Genomic DNA, 25434 nt, shown 5'->3' with positions numbered 1-25434 from the left:
GAATCAGCCCTGACAGCAGCTCCGCTGGCAGGGTCACCCACCCAGCATGGGGCCACCCGCCCCCAGCCCCGGTGCCGCTCACTCAGTGCTGCCCGGGGAGGGGAACCCCAAAGCCACCCACCCCGAGGAATGCCAGGGATGCGGCATTTAAAAATAGCGATATATCCCTGTATCTATATAGACATTTCCCACAGCACCCATTGGAGAACATCCTGCCCAGTGTTTTAAAAAAAGGAGATGCACACGCGCATGCTACAAATACGGCTTAGTTTATAAAAAAAAAAAAAAAATCACAAATTTGGTATCATTATAACTTTAGTGCACATGACGCCCCCCACCCCCACGGTCAGAAATTCCCCCCAGCTGGCACGGCATGTCCCACCACAGGCAACACGGCACAGTGGGACTCAGCAGCCACTGTGAGGCCACAGCCCCAGGCTGGTGGTAACAGGTGGCACAGCCGGACCTCTCCCTGCTCCCGTGGCACCCTCCTGCATCAGTGCTTTGGTCCTGCTCCAGCCGTGCCGGGACACCTCTGCTCCCTGCGTCAGCCTTCCTCCCACCTTGCCATACCCATCGCTCCCTTCAGCCTCACTCCTCTTCCTCAGCAGCCACCCCACGGTTCCTGCCCGTGCCCCACGCTGCAGGCAGGGCCAGGGCAAGTCTTGCCGCCACCCTGCTCCCCCTTACAACTCCAACATTGCAAATCCACCTCCTGGCCCTTCTGCTCCCCACGGTGCCCACCGTGTCCTCGGTCCTGCCACCATGGCCACCCACAGCCATGGCCACCTGCCACTGAGCCCTCCTGGGGGTGGGAACAGCTGCCCCCATCATGCTGGACCAACCATGCCCCACAGCATCCCCGAGCCCGCAGCATCCCCTGAGCATGCAGCTCCCCAGACCCTAGGGAGCTCCCAACCCATTGCCCCACGCCACTGCACTCGGCAGGTCCCTGGGGACCACAGGTGAGTGCACCCTGGAAAAACTCCTTCCCTTCCAGCAGGATTTTCCTATGACCCCCGCAGCCCGGCGGTGGGTGCCACCAGAGCCCGGCTACGCAGCGAGGACCGAAGCACTGCACTCCCTCCAGGTACCATCCCTGCTGGCACGCCACTCCCTGCATCCCCTCGGGGATGCTCTCGCTGCCTGCGGGACCCCAGCAGCCCAGTACCCATGGGGCCGGGCTACCCTCCCCGAGCTGCTCAGTCCACGGGGAACTCACAGGGGTTTTGGCGTGTGCGCCGTGCCCCCTCGTAGATGTGCTGGAAGTCCCTATAGCGGGGTGCACAGCTCAGCCAGGCTTCGCCGAAATGCAGCCACCCCGTGAAGAGGAAGGTGCCAGGGCCCGGCTTGACACCACAGCGCAGTGGAGTGCGGATGCTGCCCACCACCCGCCCTGGCCGCCCCCCTGCCTGGAAGAGGGGGAACTTTTGGCGGTGGATGCGGGTGGCGCTCACCCCGATGATGGATTCCTGCAGCTCTACATCATTGGAGACACTTCGGATGCTGCCACGGATCACTGCGGGGGGAAGGCAGGAATGGGTGTCAATGTGTCTCTGTCCCCATTCTTAACCCTGTCCCCAACCCTGTCCTTGTCCTCATCCCCATCCTTGTTCACAGCCTCGTCCCCATCCCCATGCCACAGTGGCCTCTGTGACACTGATGTCAGCAGCCCCAGCCAAGCTAGCCTTGGAAGAGGAGACCAGGGCTGCCTGAGGGCCGTTGTCCCCCCAGTTTGAGTTTCCTTCCCTCCTCCAGGATGCCAGGACTCCCCCTCAGCACCCGAGGGGGCTGCACTCACCAAAGTCACTAGTGCAAATGGCCATCAGGATCTCGGTGTCGTTGCACGGCCGGCACGCCCCTGCAATTGCCAAGCACAGCTTGTCACTGGTTGCTCCCAGTGACCAGCCTTGGGGGGGGCCACCCCAGCCCTGGCCCTTCTGTCCCCTTGCCTCTGCACAGACCAAGGACACCCTTGCTTCAGAGAGGCAACAGCAGCTCTGGGGAAATTGAGGCAGGCTGACCCAGGACACTTGGTGCTCACCTTCTCCAGTGAGGCTGGCAGCAGGCAGTGCTGGGTGGGCCAGCCAGTCCCCACGCAGCTCGTAGCGGAAGGCAGCGATGCGGCGGCTGATGTCGCGGTGCGGGGTGGCCTGCAGGAACAGAGCCACCTTCTCCCAGGGCAGCCAGCTGAAGCAGCGAACGCGAGGCCGGGGGGCCTCTGGCAGCAGCAGCTCCAGCACCCCTTCCCTCTCCAGGTAGAGCTGAGCCCCCCGGAAGGTGCCGGAAGGTTTGACGCAGGCAGTGACATGTTGGGGGCTCCTGCCCTTGGTGGTGGCGGTGGCGGGGGGCAGGCGGGGAGCCAGGCGGAGACGAAGGGCCCCCGTGGGGTACAGCCATTCTAGCGAACCCTCGGCACAGTGCAGGGAGAGCTGCTCCACGCTGCCTGCCTCCTGCGACAGCCCACTGCAAGGAACAGCAGACCCCATCAGCTGCGAACCCCCCTGGGTGATGGGGACCCTCCCCAGCCCATGTGCCCCCCAACATAGCAGCGTTGGAGCACCCAAACAGCACCTCTGCAGGGGCATGGGGGATGAACACAGGGAGGAATAGCACCAAGCCTTTGATGCCTCGGATTTGGGGTGCAAGCACATCATTTGAGGAGTGCTTATGTTTCCCGACACCTGCCCAAGGGGGCCAAGGGGGAGGCAACACAACCCCCTCGCACCCAGGGTGGGCTCCCATGCTACCCAAGCCACGGTGCTCGTGGTCTTGGGGTCGCTTGTTCCTCTGCATCCCCCTGCTTCGGGGGATCCCCAGTGGGAGCTGGGGCGGCTCCATGTCCCCCTCACTCTCACAGGATTCGGGCTCGCGTGTAAACGATGCCTGGAGCCACGTCTTGCCGCTGCATTTTTAGCACGGGGGGGGGACACGCGAGAAAGCCAGGCTGGGAGCAGCGGAGGTGGCCGTGGGGCTGCTTTGTCCCGGCCACTCTGCTCGTGGCTGTGTGGCCCCGTGGCCCCCCACGCCCCCCGCGGCAGCCCCTCCCGGCGGGCCCCGGCTCTTTGTTTCGAAACTCGGCGCCTTCCTCATCGCGGCCGGCGGCGAGTCGGGCCCTGCGGAGGGGCTCGGAGCCCCGGCGGCCGCAGAGCCCCGTTTCACGGGTGGAGGGGGGCTCAGGGAAGGGGAGGTGGGAAGCCCAGCAGCCCCAGCACCCCGGGGGGAAGTATCCCGCGGGGTGGTGGGCAGCCGCACCCAGGAGTGGGGAAACTGAGGCAGACGCAGGTCTCAGCATCCCAGGCAGAGCCCCTACTCGAGCCTGGGCGGCGGGAGCTCCCCGGAGGGCTGCGAACCGCGCAGAGGAGTGGGGGATGCTGAGCTGGGGACCCGCGTGTGCCGCCTCCCCCTGCCCCGGGCTGCCCCCCGTACCGGTGCCGGTGCCTACCTGCCCCTCCAGGAGCACTGATCCGCGGAGCCGCCGCCCAGCGCCGCGCCCAGCCCGGCCAGGCAGAGCGCCCGCAGCGCCCACATGGCCGCGCCCGCGGCGGCCCCGGGGCGGCCCGGCCCGGCCCGGCCTTGCCCGCACCGATGCCCGCACCGGGAAGAGCGGGGCGAGCGGGGCCGCCACGCCGCGCCGCGCCCCAAACTTTCCGCCAATAGCGGCAGCGGGGCGGGGCCGCCCCCCTTTCACCCCCTCTTCTCTCCCCCCCGCCCCTCCTCTCCACCCGCTCCCCGTCTCGGGCATCCCCGGACCCCGCCTCGGGGCTCCCGGGGGCCGTTCCCCGCGCCAGCCCGGGGTCCGCAGCACCGGGGCTCCTCGGGGTGGGGGACACCGGCAGGGCTGGCTGCCAGCGGTGGGAGGCCGGGGAGAAATGCCAGGGCTGAGCCCCGGGGACAGGGCTGTGGTACAACAGGTGCATTCCAGGCTGCAGACACCCCTAGTTGTGTGCACCCAGAGTTATGGCTGCGCACACCCTGGATGCAGGCACCCCAGGTGGGGTACAGCCCAGCTGTGTGCTCCCTGGGCTGTGTACACCCGATATGCCTGCCCATGATTGTGTACACCCCAGGCCGTGTGTGCCCTGAACTATGGGCACCCAGGCTATGCACACCCCGAGTTATACACACCCCAGAATACAGGCACTCAGGCTATGCTCACCCTGAGTTATGCACACCCCAGGCTACAGGCAGCCCAGGTTACAGGCACTCCAGGCTACTAGCACATCCCAGGCTAGCACACTCCAAGTTATGCACACCTCAGGCTATGCGTACCCCAGGCTACAGGCACCTCACACTATATACTCTCTGGGTTATGTACACCCATGCTTAAGCACACACCAAGCTGTGTACACCCCAGGCTATAAGCACCCCAGTCTATGCACACCCCGATCTATGTGCACCCCAACCTATGCACAGCCCAAACTGTGCAAACCACAGGCTATATACACCCCAAGCTATTTACACCCCAACCTATGGACACCCCACTATGTGCACACCCCAGGCTACAGCCAGCCTGATCTACACACATGCCCAAAACTGTGTACCCCAAGAGTTACACACACATCAGCCTCAGTATAAAATACAACCCCCCCCTTCATCAGCACCCCTCTCCTGTGGGGGCATTTTCTTGACTAGGGGAAGCAGAGGTGTGTGGCAGTGAGCCTGGCATGGGAGACATGCACACCCGAACCCCCACTTCACCCCCTCCAAACCTGCACCTCGAGATTTCTCCCCCCCTTCAGCCACTATTGTGCCAGTACCACAAACCCCACAATTAATTAAGTTTCCATCCAGTGACAGCCCGCCAAAATGTTTGAAATAAACACTGAACAATTGGGATGGGATGATACAGGCCAGGAACAAAGTCCCCAGCGAGAGGGTGGAGCGGAATGGAAATGAGGGATTGTAAATTTGGATGGCAGACAGAAAGAGGGGAAGTGAGGAAGGGGAGGGAGCCAGAGGGGGGGTGGCAGGCGGGGGAAAGGGGGATTCGAAGCCTTTTGGCCATGAAATGATGCTGAAAGAAGTCAAGCTGCTGGAATCCGTGGAAAATGAGGGGCCAGAGGGGCTGCGGGTTAAGGTGGAGCGGGTCAGGGTGGGAGAGTGGGAGTGTTGGGGTGTTGTGGTGTTGTGGTGTCAGGTTGGGGGTGTTGAGGTGATGCCTCTGGACCTGTTGGCCCTTGTGCTGTTACCACTGGCTGCTGTGCAAGGTTTGCCAGAGCATGGCTGGGCTCAAGATCCTGGCTGTGCAAGTGAAGCGGGGTCACAGTGATACCCTGCAGAGGGTCCTGGGGCCAGGTCCTGTGCCACCATGGGGAAGCAGGGCCATCTGGGCTCAGAGGTTCATATGGGATCCAGCCAGGGAGCCCCCAAACAGCCTCTGCCAGGTCCCCAGAGGCAATGCAGCACCAGAGGCAAGGTGACACCAAAGGCGAGATGACAGCAGAGGTGAGGTAGCATCAGAGATGCGGTGGCACCAAAGTTGGGGTGGCACATGTGCCGCCATGCACTGGTGTCCCCAGACAGGGACCTCCCCACTGAGGCTGATCCCCCACTCAGCGGGGTGCCCAGCACCCTCAGGGGACTTTCCCATGGGACACCACAGGGAGGTGGGATGTGACTGTTTGCAGGCTGGAGCCCTATGTGTCTGTCCCCGCAGGTACATGGCAGTGAGCCTGCCCTAACCCTACGCCAGCACCCTGGGGTGAGCTGGCACCCCTGGCCCTGCCGCAGCCTGGGCGTGCAGCGCCTGATCCACCTTAACGGGCTGTTACCACGGAAACCTCAGCAACAGCTGGACTAAACCACGATCCACCTTAACGGGCTGTTACCACGGAAACCTCAGCAACAGCTGGACTAAACCACCATGGCCAACTCTGGCTTCCCCCCTCAAGGCCACAGGGACACCACAACCTTGGGACACTGCCATTGTGGAGCCAGGAACCCCTTCGGAGCAGCCACCGGATATGGGGCTGTTCTGGAACCGGGCAAAGCTTCTCCACCACCCACCAATTCCCTCGTCGCGCTGGGTCAGTCGATGGACTAAAGCACGCCGGGGCTTCATTGGAGCTGCCACCTGACAAGATGCCGCGTCCCCGGGCTGTCGGCCGTGCCCTGGAGCTCCGGGCGGTGGCCGTGCCCCCTGGCCGTGTCCAGCATCTGTCCCCCGTCTGTGTCCCCCTGGTCCCCGGCTGCCGCAGGGAGAGAGGGGCTGGGGACCGGCAGACCCCCGGACCTGCCAAGCCGGGGCGCAGGATAAGCCGCAGACCCCTGCAGCGGATCTCGGACCGATCCGGGCTCCAGGCCTGGCCCTGGCTCCCCCCGTCCCGCTCCGGCCAGAGGGACCCCGGGCTGCTCAGGCTCGCAGTGCCCTCTTGTGACCGCGGGCACTGTGGCTGCTCTACCCGCTCCCCCCGGGCAGTGAACCGCTGCCTCCCCTGGATGGGGGACCCTGAGAGCCTCCCGTGGCGGGGAAGCCATGTCCTGCAGTGGGACAGAGCATCGAGACATCTAATGGGACCTCCAAAGATCACCCTGTCCAGCTCATGCCTTGGGCAGGAGCATCTCTTGTTGGGTCAGACCATGCCAGCCCTGTCCTACCCAGCCTGGAGCACCCAGGATGGAGCATCCAAGGCTCCTCCGGGCACCCCACCCTCCCTGCAACACAGTTCTTCCTCGCATCCAGCCTAAATCCACCCTCTTCCAGTTTAAAACCGTCACCCCTTCTTTTGTCACTACAGGTCTCAGTGAAAAGCCTCTCTCCATCGTTCTTATAAGCCCCTTTATATATTGAAAGGCTTCAGGAAGGTCTTATCTGAATTTAACAACTCTGACCGTCCCAGCCTTTCTCCACATGAGAAAGCCATTTCTGTGGTCCCCTCTGGACTCACTGTGACAGGTCCAGGTCTGCCTTGTGCTGTGTCCCCAGAGCTGGCTGTGTGCTCCAGGGTGGATTATGCTGTGTCAGCACTGTTGGGGACCAAGGGTCCTAGACCCATCTGCCACCTATGGGCACCCAGGGCTTCAGAGCTCCATGTCTCCCTGTGGCAGGAGGGACCCTGGTTCCTTCCTTTGTGCTTTTTATTTATTCTCCACCTCCCTGCCAGGTCACCCATCTTCAGCAGAACTTTCTCCTTTCCTGGGCAGTCATCCCCACCAAGCAGGTCCTTGGGCTTTCCTGCTGAGCTGGGGCATCCTCTGTGTCCACAAAAGGGTTCCCATGGGGTGGCTCTGGACACCCTCCACCCTGTGCTGTGAGTGGGTGATGGCAAGGGCAGGGATGCTCCAGGCTGGGCCATGCCCAGGGGCAGAAACCCTCCTGGAAAGGCAAAAGCAGGGCTCAGGGGGGGCTGAGACCTCAGAGGGCTACCGGGAGACTGGAGGTCCTCAACCTCTTTCCACCCCACTGTCTGGCCCCTCACGGCTGCATGGCGAGCTCCCCCACCCAGCTGAGCACCTGTGGGAGATGTGGCTATGGTAGGCACCCACCTCATCTTCAACAAATAGCTGAGAAGCCTCATCTCGATTCCTGGCCCAGTTCTAGAGCCATGTGGGGATACCCCCAGCCTTCCCTATGGAACCCCACTGCCAAATGGGCTCTGTTCCCTCCCAGAGCCCCCAAACATCTGGACCCCCGGGTGGTGTCCCTGAAGGCAGGTACGAGCCCTGGTAGGACTGCAGGACCTCTGGGAGGCTGTCAGGAGGGGAACCACAGGGCGAGGGTCCCCATGACAAGGCAAGGGTCCTCATGGCAGAGCAAGGGTCACCACTGCAAGATGGGGGTCCCCATTGCAAGGCAGCAGTCCCTGTGGCAGATCAAGGGTCCTCATGGCAAGGAGATGATTCCCATGGCAAGGAGAGTGTCTCCAGGACAAGACGGGGGTCCCCATGGCAAGGAGGGGGTCTGCACTAAGGGGAGAAGATCCCCATGGCAGGATGAAGCTCCCAGCAGCTGGATGAGGGTCCCGTCCCCAGAGTGAGATGAATGTTCCCACAGCAGTGTGGTCATCTCCCTTACCACATGAGAGTCTCCACAGAAGCATGAGGGTCCCCATGGCTTGGCCTTGCCCTCATCCACCTTCACCTGCCTGTGGCCTGGAGGGCGGACAATCCTGGGGGGTGTCAGATCCTTCACAGGGTGGGGAAGCAAGGGGTCTGAGCTCCATGGAGGACAGTGAGGAGGCCCAGAGGTGCTGAGCCTTGGGGTCAGCACAAAGCGGGCCAAGCCCTGGAGGGGGCTGCTGATACTGGAGCGGCATCCCAGGGGAGACCAAACCCTAGGGTTCCATTCAGGCTGTGCTAGGGTGGTGTTCCCAGGCCAGCCAGGCCACGCTGCTCCCCTCAGCAGCCCCTCTGCCTCGCACCACTGCAGCAAGGCCCCTGCGCGTGCATCCTGCGGGGTGGCAAATGGAGCTGCCTATTGATTCGCAGCCCAGGCTAAAAATAACTTTCAACTCTTCATCCCGAGCTGTGAAAAATCCCCCATTGCTAGGCGACGGGTTACCGGGAGACAGCCGGCGCTAGGCGATGGCGGTTGCCGTGGTGACAACACCCAGCACACTGCAGTCCAGCTTGGGCACTGGTGGTCCAGTGTTGCTCGGCCCAGGGTCCCGTCGCCATGGAGACACACTGGGTGCAGGGGCTGAGAGACTTCAGCATCCTCAGGGCAGTGGGGATGGGAGGGAAGCAGAGGCCAATGGGGTGCTGGCAGTTTGCATAAAGATAAGTCATGGAGGAGTGGTGGTGTTTGGTTCTTGGCTGCTGCCCTGGAACAAGCATGGGGACTCCAGCCACCACCTCCCTGGAAGAAAGGAGAGACAGTTCCCTTGCTCCAAGGAGGCTCCAGGAGCCCAGCCTGCCTCAGCACAGGATGACAAGCTGGGGTTCTTCATGGCTGTGGGGTGAGCTGGGATGGCCAGGCATGCCCCGGAGGTACCCCAGGGTGTGGGTATCCCCCAGGGCTGGTGGCACAGATTGTTCATGCCAACTGTGTTCCCTCCACTGGGGATATGTGCACAGAGTTCCCCTGCATAGGGACTCCTCCAGTTGTGACTCTTTTTGGCATTTCAGTGTTCCCGGGACATGAGGTCACCCAAACATGTCCACTCTGGAGCCTGAGGCTGGCAGGGCTTAGTGACAATGAGGCTGTGCCAGGACCAAGGGGACAACAGGGCCAGCTGGTCCTAGGCTCACTCTTGTCGCCACCTTGGGCCAGGGATGCACTGAGAGTGCAAGTGGTGCATGACCCCAAGGGCTGGACCACCACTCGCTGCTGCCAGGTGGCAAGTCCCTCGGGACAACCCCATGGGGACAGGACATCACAGGCGGATAGGACACTGCTGGGCGGACAAGGGATCACAGTGGCAAGCATCCCCAGTTCCTCAGGCAACGGAGAAAAGGTGTGCCACCTGGGTGAGGCCACTGACTCACACATCCCTGTGGTCGCCTGCAGCTCTGACCCCTTTTCCTGTGGTTGTCACCCTCTGGACAGGGTGGGGTGAGAGTGTGAGTGCGGGTGTGAGTGTGTGCACAATCTCCTCCCCCAAACCCCTCCCGGTTGCCAGTGCGAAACCTGACCTGCCTTATAAATAATGGAGGCAGGAGCCAGGCGGGCCGGATCCAGGCAGCTCCATCAGCCTCCCCAGGGCCCAGCCGGGGGCAGTGGCCAAGACAGTCCTGCTGCTCACATGGGGCTGCGTGAGGGGAAGGCAGAGGGGATGGAATTGAATATGGCATCTAACCAGTTCCCTCCAGTTTGGGGAGCAATGGTGAAGCTGGGCCCCAGACTGGGGTTACTGGCTGGGTGTGGAGCTGGAGGAGATGGAAAAAGGGGGGCAGCAACAGGGCATCCTCCAGGTGCAGGTCCTGCTGCCAGCCATGGCCTGGGTGGGTGAAGCCCTCTGGCTTCTGGGCACGACACCCTTCCTTGGGTGCCCACAGCACCCTGGGGTGCTGAAGCTGGAGTGTCCATCCCTGCTGCACCCCACGGGCTGTGAGCAGGGCCTGAGCCAACTACTGGGGTGAGAGGAGTCTGCACCCGGATCTCCAGCCTGCCAGCACCCTGGTGGGGAGAGACCCAGAGCAAGCATCTGCCTTTCCATTCACTCCACCCTTTCTCCATCCACCCCTCCATCTCTCCTTCCACCCCTCCAACCTCCACCTCTCCATCATCCCTCCATCCTTCTATCCTTTCATCTCTCCATTCTTCTCTCTATCATCCCTCCCTCCATCCTTCCATCTTTCCATTCTTCTCTCCATCTCTCCATCATCCCTCCCTCTCTCTCTCTTCCTCCCTCCATCCTTCCCCCCCTGCATTCACCCACCCACCCACCCTCTCCCCCCCTGCCTGCACACCCAGCTGCCAGCCCAGCCCTGCCCGCACCACTCCCCCCCGCCCCCCGCATCTCTCCCTCCATGTCCGTGTCCCGCACCCTCAACTCGCTGCTCCCTCCCGGTACCGGTGCCGATGGCGATGTCATCCCTCCACGATCCATTATCATCAGCGATGATCGTGTCTCTTTAACAACCTCCGCTGCTGACACGCGTGTGCGAACGCGCGTGTGCGTGTGCGAGCAGCTCCCTGGGCTGGCAGGAGGGACCCCCCTTCTCCATCTCCCCCCGGATCCGGATCCGGCCCCTTTCCCCCCACCCACCGTTTATTTTTGCTGTTGTTTAGCGGGATTGGGGCGGGGGCCGGGCAGGATCCGGCCCCTTTTCCAACGGGGAAATTTTTTGTGGGGGGTTTTCCCGGTTTTCTTCCCGGTGGGTTTTCTTTCCTGTAACCAAGAGAGGACGGGCACAAGGCATGGCATGAGCTTCGGGAAACGGTGCTGGAGGTAAGAACCGCTCGGGAAAAACCTTTACAACAAAGCCGGAAACCGGCACCGGGACGGGCAACGACAACGGCACTGGCATCGGCATCGGTACCGGGGCTGCAACCACCCCCCTCTGCATCCCGCATCATGGAGCCGCGTTATATAACGGCGGCAGAGCTGGCCCCGGGGCTCCCGGTCCGGTGGCGCCCCCCCCCACCCCGCCTTCCCTTTCCCGGTAGCTCAACGGAGAATGCTGGTCGGTGATGCCTCCACACCCGGTGATGCTGCCCCCCCGCTCCTCAGTCCGGTTTGGGGACCGGGGGGCTGTTGAGGGGGTAAGGTGGTGCCTCCCTGCTGCCCCTCAGCCTGGCCAGGCATCACCGGGTGGGGAACGGCACGGGGGGGTGGTGGTGTTAGGTGGGTACTGGGGGATGTGGGGATGCTTTGGGATGGGAGTTTAGGGGGACATTGCTGTGGGGACAGAATCACCCGGGTTTGGGGCTGCTGACTGCCTACTGTCAGCCCCCAAACTGTCCCTTGTTCTCCTGAGTGGCACCATGGGACTGTTGGCACCCCCAAGTCTGCACTCCAAGACCCTGACACCCCAACACCTTGGAGGGGCTTTCCTCCACTGTGAGGTGGCACAGGCTGGGCGATGGGACAGGAACAGCCACTCTCCATCCTGGGGCCCAGGTGATGGAGGAAGGGGGAGGCTTCAGATGCAATGGGGCCGAGGGGGCTGAGCCACATAGCGGGGTTCCACAGAGCCCAGCACTGGGCCAGGGACATCCCAGCAGCCCTGGAGGGAGGTGAGGGGTCAGGTTGTTTGGGTGGTGCAGGGGATGGGAAGGGGTTGTGGGGTCCATGTGCCAGGCTGGCTGGGACTGAGGGCTGTTTGGGCAGGTTGAGTCGCATAGAAATGGGAGCAGGGTAGTGGGGGAAACTGAGGCATGGGGATGTGGCAACAGCCAGGCACAGATCCCCACAACCTCACCCAGATGAGGGTCTTGGGGTGCCATGGGGCACCAGGCCGAGGTGCTGGGGCTCTGGCTCTTGGACTGGCATTGGTGGCATATGGTGGTGTCCAGGTGCTGGAGGCCAGAGCGTGGCAGCCCCTGCAGCAGGGATGTTCTGGACAGAGGTCCTGCTCCACAACCCCCCTCTGCCCAGAGTAGAGGGGGCTCAGGCCTTATTTGCAGCAACCAGGGTATCTCAGCACACAGCAGGGTGGGAGCAGTGAGCACAGAGTGAGTGTCCTGCCATGCTGGCATCTCCCTTCTGCTGAAAGCTGGGTGCTGATTTCACTCCGGCTACCAGGAAGAGGGAGGGAGGTGGCTTTGGAGTGGGGAGGACTCACTTGAGCATCCATTTTTAATGAGCTAGATATCTATTTTTCCCCGAGCTGGCTTCCCCCACATCGATCCCTTTGCCATCCGCTAGGCCTGCTCTTCTCCCCGTACTAGCGGGTCCATGGCAGTAGGGAGCAATGGGATGAGCATCCCTGGCACTGGGAACATCCCACCTCCCCAAATCCTGCTCCTGGGAATGGAGTGACCCACACTTGGGCCATGGCAGCATGTGTGGGAAGTCTGGAGAGGAGGAAAGGGCCCCCTTGTCCCCTTCATCAGGGTCACCTCTGTGTTGACCATTGTGTGGGGATGTGGCCATGCTCCAGCCAAGAACAGGGAGGCTGGAGCGGGAGCACTTTGGGTTTGGGGGCTGGATCCTTCCCTCATGCTTTGTGGGTTTAAGATCTGCCTGGCTCAGATTCTGGCAACTCCATGACAAAGCCATGTTGCCCTCCCTGTGCCTCAGTTTCCCTATCCATGAGCCAGGGCAGGTGCCCTCCTGGGCCCCAGCTGTGGGTCATGACCTGTTGCTGCTCACCAGGGTTTGTGTGGATCGAGCAGCTCCAGGAGACAAAAAAGGGATTCAGGTGGTGAGTGGGTGCTGATGGTGTGGGAGGGAGCAGGATCGGGTGTGCGGGCGAGCAGGGCTCCTTCAGCAGCATCCCACCCCCATCAAACCTCTGCCCACCTGGTTATGTTTGCCAGGTGCTCCAGGGCTGGTGGTGCAGAGGAAGGGGCCAGAGCTAACAGGGAGTGTTTTGGGAGAGGGCAGGTAGGCAGAAGCCTTATCTCCAGGATTTTTCCCCGCTGGAGGTGTGACCTGCACCCAGGTCCTAGCTGGGGGAAGCTGGTGGTCAGGGTGCTGCCCTGGGAGCAGGATAAGACCAGTGCCTTTGCTTCCAGAATGCATCTAATGGCTTTTTGGAGCCAGTGTTGGCATTTAGCACCCACAACCCCTGCAGCGAGGAGTCCCATTGCTGACCATTGCCTGCCTGTCCCAGAGTCCCAGGAGCTAGGCACCAATGACCCTGATGATGGGCAGGCATTTGCCTGCCTCACCCCAACCTGTGCTCAGATCCAGATCCCTGTGCCCAGGGGCAAAGGTGCATCGCTGTTCGTGTGGCTGTTGCTATGTCTGGAGGCATGAAGGGGTTTGAAGAAGAGGCTCTAGACCCAGCAGTGCCCGAGGAGCACATCAGTGCATAGGGGGCTCGGAGGCAGCCATGGGCCATGGTTTCCTGGCTCCTACTCCTTGTCTTGCACTTTTGTCCAGCCTTTCCTGGACCCAAGCGGGGTGCTGAGAAGGGCTGTAATGTCCTGGGTGCCATCGGTTGGGCTCTGGCTGGGCTTGCAGTAAGGGCGGGCCAGGCCAGGCAGGAGCCAACGTAAGAGGAGCTGCTCTCTCTTCCCCTCACCACAGTCAGGGGGGAGGAGGGTGAAGGTTGACTGAAGCATGAGCATCCTCCCGTGAGGCTGAGGGCTGGGACCTCCTGAGGACGTTGGATGAGATGGGCCCAGGGCAGCACATTGTGGTCCAGCTCTGCCTTGCTCTGTGCATCCCGTGCTCATCTTGGGTGGGGGTTCCCACCCTGGGGACATGGGGCTTCCTGGGATAAGGGGGAAGGCCAGGGCTTGATGTCTTTGGGAGATTTGGTTCTTAGCGGAGAAGATAAGCACTGCTGTGGGAAGTGTTTGCAGCAGCTGGAGGAGGCCCTGCTGTCTGTTGCAAGGAAATTTTTCCTGGCGAGGCCTGGGGGGGCTGGAGCATGCCCGACATAGCCCAGACTCAAGTCTTGCTGTTCAGAAAGGCTGTGGGGTCTGAGGGAGAGCTGTGCTGGGGAGTCCCTATTGTGATGGCTCCACTGCCTGGCCAGGAGCAGCCTGAGTCCCAGCGAGGGATTCAGCAGCCAGCCCCACACTGAGTGGCAACCAGCAGGAATGGGATGCAAAACAGTTGTTTTCCCAGTTCCTCCTAAGCCTCTTTTCCACTGCAAGGTAGAACACGTTCTTCGGTGTCATTAGGAGCCAGCAAGGGAGCAGGAGAGCTTCTCTCAGCTCCCAGTCTCCCAAGGAGCTCTCAGGGTAATCTCAGGAAGGAGTTTCCTGGCTCCCATCACACAAAGGACAGGTCTCTGGGGCCAGACAGAGCAGTAATGCCCTTCTACACCACAAATATCTGGCTTGTGCAGCAGGTGAATACGTAGCATTTAGTTTGGAGCTGTGCTTTGAGCCTCTCGCTCAGCTGACTTGCGTGAGTGCTATCGATGTGCACACCACACATGCACATGGACCCGTAGCTTGCATCCAGACACAATCACTGCCCCTCCATCTCTGGGAGAGTCAATGGCTCCTCCAGGGCCTTCTGTGGCTCCTCTGCATTGCTGGGGTGATCCAAGGCCTCTGAGGGGACTTGGCCTTAGAGGCCAGTGATCACAGACCCCTCTGACTGCTCACAGCATAGACAGTGGTCTGACCTGATAGCATCAGAGCAGGAGGCAGCTTGCACACCTCTGAGTGCTGCAGGGGGAGGCAATTTGTATGGTGGGATATCTTTATGACTACCACGTGCTTTGGTCAGCAAGACCCTATCTGGAATTGCTGCTGGTTGGGAATGTTGTGTAGAGCTGGGAGAGTCCCAGGAAGCCATTACCCTCAGGAGTGCTGGGCAAAAGCCTTGGCTGTGTGCTCTGCCATGGCACTATGTCTCGGGTGTGTTTTCTCTGCCTGTAGAGCAACTTGATTTGCTGCATTAGTAAAAATAGATGGGCTAATGAATTCAGCTGATGCAACCCTCTGTGTGTGTGTGCGTGCATGTGCTTATCTCTGTTTGCGTGTGTGTGTGTGCATGTATATGTATGGCTGAACACCAAGACACGTGCAAGGTGCATTCATCACCTCCTGGGGCTCTGATGGGGTGGTTGTGTGTGTGTCCATGTGTGTCTGGGTGTGCATGTATATGTGTGTGTGTGTGTGTGTGTGTGCAGGAAACAGCGAACGATGGCTGCCTGCTGCCAAGCAGTGCGCTGTCATTGAAGCAGTAGCTCTACAGAAATAATTTTGCAGCAGCCTTGGATACTGGCAGGGCAATAACAGGGATTCATGGCAGGCTAGCGGGACAGAAGGGGGGACTGCAGGGACCTGGTGGAGCAATAGTGGATCCTTGCAGGGATCTGGTGGTTCAATAGTAGGATCTCACAAGGACCTGGTGGTCAACAGCAGATCCTCACACGGATCTGGTGGGGTAATTGTGGATCCTCACAGGGAGGTGGAGGGCTAGTAGTAGAATCTCATGGGGAACTGATGGTCAATAGTGGATTCTTACAGGGACCTGGTGGGGCGATGATGGATCCTCATGGGGACCTGGTGGGGTAAGTGTGGATCCTCACAGGGACCTGTCGGTGTAATAGTGGATCCTCGCAGTGGCGGCCGAGGCAGGGTGCCCCTCAGGGCACGTTTGCTGGGTGCCCTGTGAAATGACGCGGACCCGAGGAGGGTGCGGGGCCGGGCGCTGTCCGCGGTGCTGAATGGGGCGCTGTCCGCGGTGCTGAACGGGCCTGCCGGTGAGCAGGACCAGGGCCCCGGTGGCTCCCGGGCCTGGCCAGTCCGAGGTCTCGGTGGTCTCTGAGCCAGGCCGACCCAGTGCCCTCGGTAGTTTCCAAGCCTGGCTGGTCCAGAGCCCACCCTCAAGCTCAGCTAAAGCAGGATGACAATCTGATCCAGCACATCTCATCTGCCACAGCCTGGTGTGTCCTAGTGAACATCCACATGGAAGTGTCGCTAACAGGGTGGCTGATCATCCTGACCATCTCTTGAGACCTTCATCCCTCTTCACCATCACAGGGAGATGGTAAACTTTCCAACTGCTTGGACAAGCTCTCTCTTCCTGGCAGCTTTCATCCTATTATTCCCAGCACCTTCATCACGAGTGCAATGTTTGTAGTGACAGGCTCTTAGACCCTCTTCTTTCTTCTCTCTTTCTGCGTCAAATCCGCCCCCCACCACTGCATCATCGTTGATTGTGGATGACAAAACCCTCATGAATGACTTCTCTGGCAATGATGTTTCCTGTGAAATGTGCACCCTGGAGTGAATTCAGGAGACTAAAAGACTTTGCCCTTTGCTTTTGTCAGATTTACTCCCACTGTGGAATGGGAGCTGGCACTCCACTGCTGGCAACCGCTTTCCCTGTGAGTTGTGGCCTGTGAGAGCAGAGCAGGGAGTGTGAAGCTGGGCCCTCCCTGTGGGGTCCCAGAGTGAGAATGGTCACTCCAAGCACCGAACTCTCCTTCTGATGGCCTTGTGGCTGGCCCATCACAGAGTCTGCAAGCAGTGAAATGACAGAGAGAAGAGGCAAGACCAAACCTCTGCTCTTCTGCTGCTTTGGGGTGACCAAAAAGGATATGGAGGCGCTCATGGAGCTGCTGGAATGTCATAAGGACTCTGTACTGACACCTTCAAGGCAAATGGCTTCATATCTCCCTATCCCTCTTCTGCCTCAGTGGGCTGGCGGGAGGGCCTGTCACAGGCCAGAGTGTGCTCTGAGCATCCCAGCATACAGCAGCTCTGGCCTTCAGAGGCTGCGGTGCTCACGCTGTCCATTGGAGTGATGTGGCCTCAGCCCTGAGCCATGGAAGCCTGAGGGGCTGCTTGGCTGCAGGTGGGCACTTTCCAGCAGCAGTGGAGGGCAGATCCCAGCGCTGCCCCACAGCGCTAGAGACAGGACAGAGTGGCTGTCAGACCCACTCCCCTCCTCAGTCTGTGCCCCTCACCCACCCTCTTCAGGCTGGTGTCCTCTCCCCAGGCACAGTCCTGCTCCTTTTGGGGTGGTAGGAACCCACAAATCCTTCCTTGACCATTTCTCTGGAGAGATACAGTTGTGTACAGCCAGCCTACCTGCCTGGCCTCCCCTGAGCCTCCCTGTGCCCAGAAGGCCAAAAACTCTGACCGTCTTTCTATTTGAAGTGGTTTCCCAGCTCATTCATGGTTTGGGGTTTCTGTCAGCCAGACAAGCAGCCTCAGCGCCTGGGGCAGGGGGGACCTGGCTCAACTTTCCAAGGCAGGACTGGAAAAGCTGCTGAATCTGCTCAGCACACCCCGAGCCCAGCTTTGGGGACCAGCCGAGGTCTGAGCTGGTTGTAACCATTGCCAACACCTCCCGCTGGCTGCATTTCAATCGACGACTTGTCAGCATCTGTCTCCTCCCGTGACTGTCCCCTTGGGCTCTTGAGGCCCAGGGCTGCCCCTCTGCCACCACCTGCTCTCTCCCTGGGGACAGCCAGCATGCTGAACAGGTCTGGCTATGGTCTCCATGCTGGAACGACAGCCTGGTAATTATCTGTTTGGATTTGTGCTGTGTGGCTGTGTTAGACACACTGGTGCATGTTGTGTTTACTTCCCTAATTGCTGCCAAGCACTGAGCCGCTGGTTTTAAGTTTCTTCCTTCTTTCTCCTCCTCTTCCCCTGCTTTCGAGTGAATTTAACACATGTCCAAGCATCAGAGGCACAGCTCCTCTGTCATGAGCAGAGGCAGCAGAGGCTGAATCCGAGCAGGGAGCGGCGCCAGACTGTCTGCACAGGGCTGGGCTCATCCCCAGAGACTGGGGTCTCATGGTGCCGCTGCCACTGGGCAGGGCTGTCTGCAGGCACCTCCACAACGTTGCCACTTACACCATGGGAGAGGTTACATCAGCTCTCACCAGCTCTATCCCGTGGCCCTGCTGTGGCAGGGAGGGCATCCCCAGGAGATGTCACATGCCATGCACCCCGTGGGGCTTGCCAGCTGTGCTGCTGGCAGCTGCCTGTCCTCCTGGGCTCTTACATGGTGCTCTTCGGGTGGCCACTCCCCTCTGTGGCTGCTTCAGGAGGGCTGGATGAGGCCTGGGGATGCTGTGAGGGTGGAAATGATGGGCTGGGGGCAGCAGGAGATTTAGGTTGCACCCTCCTTGGCAGCCATCCCCCCCAGGCTGCATGGAGCATCATCAGATCCCATGGACCAGAGCCATGAGCATCACAGGTGGGGATCCTCCTCCCTTGGTGCCCCCACATGGACCCGGCCTTTCTGTTGCGGTTCAAGCAGCTAAAATATTTTCCTCACTTTGTCTTGGGTCAGGGGGAGAGAAGGCAATAGAGAGGGTCTTCATGTCCCATCAGCCACTGCCAGATGGATGTTCCGGCTGCCCCTAAGGGTTTGAGGACCCTGTCCCTAGGCTGGAAGTTGCTTCTCCAGGCTCCAAATTGTTGCGTGTCCACAGGACCTGCCAGGTTCCTAGTGCCCTCCAGCCACAGACTTGGCTACTTGGCACAGCACTGGTAAGCAGGGCGCAGGCAGGACAGGTAGCACACAGGCAGGGCCCCATGCCAGGCACTGGCTGGGGCAGGAGGGGGGGCCAAGCCCCCATCAATTATTCACCTCTGTATTTATAGAGGGAAATGCTTTGAATAATGGATGGCAGAGTGTGGCAGGGCTGTTGGAAAGCTGTCCTCATTGCCACTGAAATATTTATCAACCTGGTTTGCCTGGGTGCTGCCCGGCTGCTGCGAGGCTCCCAGCCGACACAGATCGCTGTGGAGCACATGGCTGGCACGGCAAGCACAGGAAGCTCAGCTCTGCCACTACTGTCCCCTCTCCCTGCCACAAAGTCAGAGGCTGGAACCTATGGGGAAGGACTGAGAGCATTGGGGTTGTTCAGCCTGGAGATAAAAAGGCTCCAGGGACACCTGATTGTGGCCTTTCAGTGCTTAAAAGGAGCCAATAAGAAAGGTGTGGACAGACTTTTTAGCAGGGCCTGTTGCAATAGGACAAGGGGTGTTGGTTTTAAACTAAGAGAGGAAGGATCCAGACCAGACATAAGGAAGACATTTTTTACAGTGAAGGTGGTGAAACACTGTCCCAAGTTGCCCAGAGGGATGGTGGATGCCCCATCCCTGGAGACATCCCACGCCAGGCTGGACGGGACTCCAAGCAACCTGATCTGGGTGAAAATGTCCCTGCTCATGGCAGGGGTTGGACTGGATGAGTTTTGAACCAAACCATTCTGTGATTCTACGATTCTATGATCCTGCTCTGTCTCTCATCAATGGCTGGATCCCGGGTTCAGAGCAGGATGTGAACATCCAGGGACAAATACCCATCCATCCCCCATCACAAGGGACACCAGGGCCACACAGCCCCTTGGAAGACCCCAGTCTGTGCCCTGGCTGTGTCCCCTCTGTGGTTGTCACCAGCAGCCCTGCACCACCACCTCCCCTGTGCCACCCTGCTACCTGCACAGAGACCGCCAGGTCTCCCTGCCCACCCGTGGCACAGCATCCCCAACCCTGCACGCCCTCCCCACCCACCCTCCCTGCCCTGTCTCCCTGCCAGACCAGCAGGCCCTCATCCCACACCCCTGTGTTGCAGAGAGACCTGTGGAAGATGTCGAACCCGAGAAACGGTGACACCAAGCCCCCATGTTTGCCCCGCAATGGACTGGTGAAGATCCCCACACAACCCAACGGCCTCGGCTCTGCCAGCATCACCAAAGGCACCCCCGCCATGAAAAACCGCCTGTGCCAGCCTTCCTCTGTGCCTGCCATCCTCAGCCCGGCCTTAGCCCACCGCAGCGACCTGCCCATCCCCAGCCTGGCCTCCCCACTCTCCTTGACCGCTCTGGCTAGCGTCTCCTCTCCTCCCGGCCCTTCCTTGGTGGGACTGAACACGAGCGAAGGCTCAGAGCAGCCCTCACCAGAGCGGCTGCCTGGCTCGCCCTCAGAAAGGCAGCTGGCGGTGGACGAAAAGATCCTCAACCGCTTGTTCTGGTACTTTTCAGCGTGCGAGAAGTGCGTGCTGGCACAGGTATGCAAGGCGTGGCGGCGGGTGCTCTACCAACCCAAGTTCTGGGTGGGCTTGACACCTGTTCTGCACACCAAAGAGCTCTACAACATCCTGCCCAGCGGTGAGAAGGAGTTTGTCAGCCTGCAGGGCTTTGCCATCCGTGGCTTCGATGGCTTCTGCCTTGTGGGCGTCTCTGACCTGGACATTTGTGAGTTCATTGACAACTACCCTCTCTCCAAGAAGGGGGTCAAGTCCATGAGCCTTAAGAGGTCGACCATCACAGATGCGGGGTTGGAGGTAGGTGACTCTGGTGAGGTGGTTGGGGTGGAGGAGATGTGGCAACGGCGGGTCCTTCCCCATGGCCCTGGGGACACACGCACAGACAGGCAGAGCTTTCACTGGCCACAGGCAAGCAGCAGACAGCGTGGCCATCCTACAGATGCAGGCAGCGTCAGGAGCCCCTGCCTGTGATCTAGGCGGGGGACAGGCTGCAGCCTGTGCTGCCCTCCCAGGCAGGGTTCAGGATGCTGCCAGGGGGCTTCATCCCTGCTGCCTGTGGATACTGCCTGCAGATGCTGCCAGGAAGGCAAAGCCAGGTGAGGTGGCCATGTGACTGTGTGGTGAGCAGGGCTTAGAGGACAAGGACATTCCTGCTAGGCTGGCTGCTCCCCAGCAAGGGGGTTTGTCTGGGCAGGGGGCTGCAGACCAGGTAGAGATGAGGCAACTCATGGTCCTGCATGGTGCCAGGAATGGTCACCACTGAGGTCCCCTACCCCATGCAATGGCCAAGCACAGCACCAGCTACAGCCACATCTTCCCTGACCAGCACACAGACTGGGAGTTGGAACTAATCCTGTCCCCACCAATAGCACCTGGTGCAGAGCAGGGACAGTGGCCAGCGGTACCTACCTGTCCCCTCCTGTTCCCTGTGGATGCTGGCACATCCTAGAATGGGGCACTGCTCCAACTCTGGGAGGGTCCTAGGGAGAAAGTTGGACCCCTGCAGGGCTGGGGGCAGTGAGAAGAGCCCCAGGGAGTCAGGGCGGGAGTGTGGGGGTGTGTGAGGTGGGCAGCAGTGTCCACCGTGCCCTGACCCCCTGCCCCTTGGCAGGTGATGCTGGAGCAGATGCAGGGTGTGGTGCGGCTGGAGCTGTCAGGCTGCAACGACTTCACGGAGGCTGGGCTGTGGTCCAGCCTCAACGCACGCATCACGGCGCTGAGCGTCAGCGACTGCATCAACGTGGCCGACGACGCCATCGCCGCCATCTCGCAGCTCCTGCCCAACCTCACCGAGCTCAACCTGCAAGCTTACCACGTAACGGACACGGCCCTCGCCTACTTCACTGCCAAGCAAGGCTACACCACCCACACCCTCCGCCTCAACTCCTGCTGGGAGATCACCAACCATGGCGTGGTCAACATGGTCCACAGCCTGCCCAACCTGAGCGTCCTCAGCCTCTCGGGCTGCTCCAAGGTGACAGATGATGGGGTGGAGCTGGTGGCCGAGAACCTACGGAAGCTGCGCAGTCTTGATCTCTCCTGGTGTCCTCGTATCACGGACATGGCCCTGGAGTACATCGCTTGCGACCTGCACAAGCTGGAGGAGCTGGTGCTTGACAGGTACAGGGCTATGCTGAGCCATTCTGTGCCATGCTGAGCCATAATGAGCTGCGCTAAGGCATGCCATGCCATGCTGAGCCATGCTGTGCCATGCCATGCCCCACCATGCCAAGCTATGCCACATCATGCATATAACCTGCTGAGCTGAGCTGGAGGCAATGGGTACAGCATCAGTGCCACAGTCTGGGGGCACCTATGGGTGCTCCACTCCCAGCCATCCATAACACTCATGTCCCCTACAGGTGTGTGCGGATCACTGACACCGGCCTCAGCTACCTGTCCACTATGTCATCCCTGCGGAGCCTCTACCTGCGCTGGTGCTGCCAGGTAGGTGGGGGATCACAGCCGTGCTCGTCCCAGCAGACATGGCAGGGAGGGCACAGTGGCTGCCACCTCCCTGGAGACAGGCCATGAGCTCAGGATGGGCACCCCATGCCAACTGGAGCCCTTGGACTTGTTTCTGGGAAGCAAAGAAGGAATGGGGTGCTCCTGTGAACTCAGAAGGACTCAGCCCTGGTAACTTGTCCAGGCACCCTGCCCCTGCCCCAGCACACACTCCCCTGACCCTGCTCTGTGCCCCAGCACCCTGCCCTGTACCTTGCACCCTGCCCTGGCACCCTGCCCCAGGAATGCCAAGCCTCCTGTGGAGCCCCCCTCCCACTCTTTTTTCTGTTCCAGGTGCAGGATTTTGGCCTGAAGCATCTCCTGAGCATGGGCAGCCTGCGCCTCCTCTCGCTGGCTGGTGAGCCCCCTCTTGAACCCTGGGATGGAGCAGCTGAGTCCCCACAGGGATGGGGAGAGACTGGGGAGGACAGAGACAGCCTGGGGGACAGCCAGCAACCCTCTCCCCAGCATGGCACAACTCCTGCACCCTCCCAAGTCACTCGAGCACCTGCACCCAGCCCAGATCCTGGGGGTGGGTCCATGGCTAGGCTGTTAGGGTGCTGTGGTTTTTGGGGTGCTAGTTTTTCCAGGTGCTGCTCTTTTGGGATGCTGATGTGTTTGGGATGCTGGTGCTCTGGGGTGCTGGTGTTTGCGGATGCTGGCTTTTCTATTTTGTGGGGGGATGCTGGTGGTTTTGGGTACTGTTTTTTGGAGTGCTGGTCGCTTTGACTGTTTGTGTTTTGGGACACTAGGGTTTTTTTGGATGCTGTTTTTTGGAGTGCTGGTGTTTTGGAGTGACAACGTGCCCTGTCTTCTTCCAGGCTGCCCCTTGCTGACCACCACGGGACTGTCAGGGCTGGTGCAGCTGCAGGAGCTGGAGGAGCTGGAGCTCACCAACTGTCCCGGAGCCACCCCAGAGCTCTTCAAGTACTTCTCTCAGCACCTTCCGTGCTGCATGGTGATCGAGTAGTGCTGGAGCTGACGCCCCCGCTCCCACGCCCACCCCGCCGCCACCCCATCTGACATTGCTCACCCCATTTCTTTCCGTCTACTGGGAGGGATGCGGAAGACACCATTGATTACAACTGACCCTGGACACCCTCTGCATTGATGCCTCTGAGGGACATGGGGCTCTGGGGGAAGATGGGGGATGGCATCACCCCTTGCCAGAGCCCTCCTGGGTTCCCTGTAAATTGCCCCCACACCAACACCATCGCCTGTCCTCCTCTCAGTGTTCTGCCAATGCCTTCCAGACAGATGAACAGGCATCATGGAAACACAAAGTGGGAAGGTGACGGCTTCATCCTACTCCCCCACACTGGTGCCAAGTGGGCACAGGGCCCCAACACCAAGGATGCTCCTGGGGACTGAAGGATGCTCCTGGGGATGGGAAAGAGAAGGATACTTATTTTTGGCACCTGTGGATGGTGGCGGAGGCTGAATAGGTCCCCTGACACCCCAGGAGTGGGTCACTGAGCCCCTCCCCACCATGTTGCGTGTCCCTCTGAGCCCCCGGCCCTGCCCTTGGGGAGCCCAGTGCTTTCTCCTGGTGAATACGATGTTTTCCTCCGCCTGCCACCCTCGCATGCTCGCTTGCTTCAGTCTCATGGTACGACAGGTTCCGGGGTGCCCAAAGGGGGATGGTGACAAGTTACAGCCCCCACCTGGCCCCTGCATACATACAGCTTTGCCCCAGCCAGATCCTGCCCCGGGAGCCGGGCTCTCCTGGCAAGCATCCCCCTCACCCCAGGGACCCCGCTGCATCCTGGTGTACACGGGGTCAGTGGGGTGATGCTGCTCCCCGCGGGATGCCAATGCCCAGGAGTGACCTGTCTGACTGGCATGGGACATCCCCGGGGACCAAAGCCAAGGTCTGAGCCACCATGGGCACTCCAGGGGTACAGAGCGAAAGCGGGAGGTGGCACCTCAGGACACGCTGCGACTGCCACCACTCTTCCAGCTGGAAAGCCATGGCCCTGATGCCAGCATCAAGCAGGGTCCAGGGGCACCTCCCAGGCTGGGCTGAGCTGGACATGGTCCTGGGGTGCCCGAGGGGACCCGGCGTGGGAGGGGACTTGGTGGCCATCACCCGGGGCATCGCCTGCTGCCACACCAGCTGCCCACACAGCCCCAGGAGGAACACAGGCATGGACATGGGCATGGACATGGGCATGGGCATGGATACGGACACGGACACGCTTTCGGTTTGTTTTGCCTTTGTACTGGCCGGGAAGGAACTGCTGCACCACCCACCGCCTCCATGCCCTCCTTTGTCCAAAATATGCCCCAAAATGGCATGAGGACCCTTGTGGCCCTGGAAGGGGGGTTGGGGTGTACCAGAAGCCAGCAGGGCCGCAGGACAGGGTGGTATTGCTGGGGTATGGAGCACCCCAGCATAGCGGCAGCCAGGGTGGGGGGGCTGCCTGCACCCCCAAACCCACCAGCATGCTTCCACGAGCTGCACACGGAAGCCGAGGCATCTGGCCAGGGGCAGGGGACATGCAGGGCAGTGGCACACAAGGGTCCCTCCACCCTTGTGGTGACAGCAGCAGACCCTGGGGGTGCCACCAGCTCTGCGCACCCCCACAGTTCTATGTCACGTGGGCAGCCTCAGCACAGCCACAGTCCTGGAGCTGGGGTCTCCCCCTATCCCCTCCACACCCCTCATAGTAGTGCACCTCTATACCTCCCCAGTGCACCCCCACCTGCCAGGGCAGCCCTGTATCTCCCTGTATGGCCACCTTTCTGTGTACCCCTAAACCCCCGTGCACACCCACCCCCCGCGGTACCCCCAATCTCCCAGGCAGCCCCACACCTCAGTGCACCCTCATATCCCCCCAGTGCATCCCTGTACCCCCAATACACCCCATCTCCCACTTACACCCCCATTTTCCCCCTGTACCCTCTCCCCACCAGTGCACCCCAGATCCTCCCGGTACCTCCCCAGTGCACCTCATATCCTCCTGACACCCCCATTTTCTCCATCACATCCCCTCACACCTCACGTTCCCCTGACACCCCCACCCCAATTCACCCCATATTCCCCCCTAACGTCTCCATTTTCCCCCTGCACCCACCCCCGCAGTGGACCTCACATCTCCACGGCAACCCCTGATGCACCCCATATCCCCCTGACACCCCCATCTACCCCCGTCTCCCAGAGCGCACTCCAACACCCTCGCTCTGTGCCGGGGGCGGGGTCTGACTCAGGGGCGGGGCCTCCCGGGGCGGGTTCTTGTTCTGGGGGTGGGGCTGCGTCGGAAACCGGCGAGGGGGTGGGTGTCCGGGCCTCGGCGGCGGCAGGGGGCGGAGAGTGGCGGAAGAAGGGGCGGGGCTTATCGCCCGTTTCCGTGGCGGCGGCCAGCGGGGCCTGCTGGGCCCGGACTGCCGGCGGGGCTGCAGCGGCGGCGGGTACGGCACCGCGGCAGTGGAAGAGGGCCTGAGGGGCAGAAGG

At 60.8% G+C, this 25434-nt stretch overlaps 2 protein-coding genes across 2 annotated transcripts; one reads left to right on the top strand and one right to left on the bottom strand.

Annotated features, from left to right (window-relative positions):
* Window positions 1–250: 250 nt before the first annotated feature.
* Window positions 251–3609, bottom strand: METRN (meteorin, glial cell differentiation regulator). Its single transcript, XM_065850924.2, has 4 exons — window positions 3446–3609; window positions 2045–2466; window positions 1802–1861; window positions 251–1519 (listed from the first exon to the last, which is right to left on the bottom strand). Exons 1-4 carry the CDS (start codon window positions 3529–3531, stop codon window positions 1203–1205), a joined length of 885 nt encoding a protein of 294 aa, XP_065706996.1. The 5' UTR covers window positions 3532–3609; the 3' UTR covers window positions 251–1202.
* A 6312-nt stretch (window positions 3610–9921) lies between these two features.
* On the top strand, window positions 9922–24230 carry FBXL16 (F-box and leucine rich repeat protein 16). The gene is made up of 6 exons (XM_065850923.2): window positions 9922–10835; window positions 19563–20273; window positions 21088–21596; window positions 21839–21923; window positions 22275–22338; window positions 22802–24230. Exons 2-6 carry the CDS (start codon window positions 19578–19580, stop codon window positions 22948–22950), a joined length of 1503 nt encoding a protein of 500 aa, XP_065706995.1. The 5' UTR covers window positions 9922–10835; window positions 19563–19577; the 3' UTR covers window positions 22951–24230.
* The last annotated feature ends 1204 nt before the right edge of the window (window positions 24231–25434 follow it).

This window comes from Patagioenas fasciata, chromosome 15 (assembly GCF_037038585.1).
Source record: "Patagioenas fasciata isolate bPatFas1 chromosome 15, bPatFas1.hap1, whole genome shotgun sequence".
Classification (NCBI taxonomy): Eukaryota; Metazoa; Chordata; class Aves; order Columbiformes; family Columbidae; genus Patagioenas; species Patagioenas fasciata.
The sequence above is the reverse complement of the archived record's forward strand: the minus strand, read 5'-3'. Positions and strand labels throughout refer to the sequence as shown.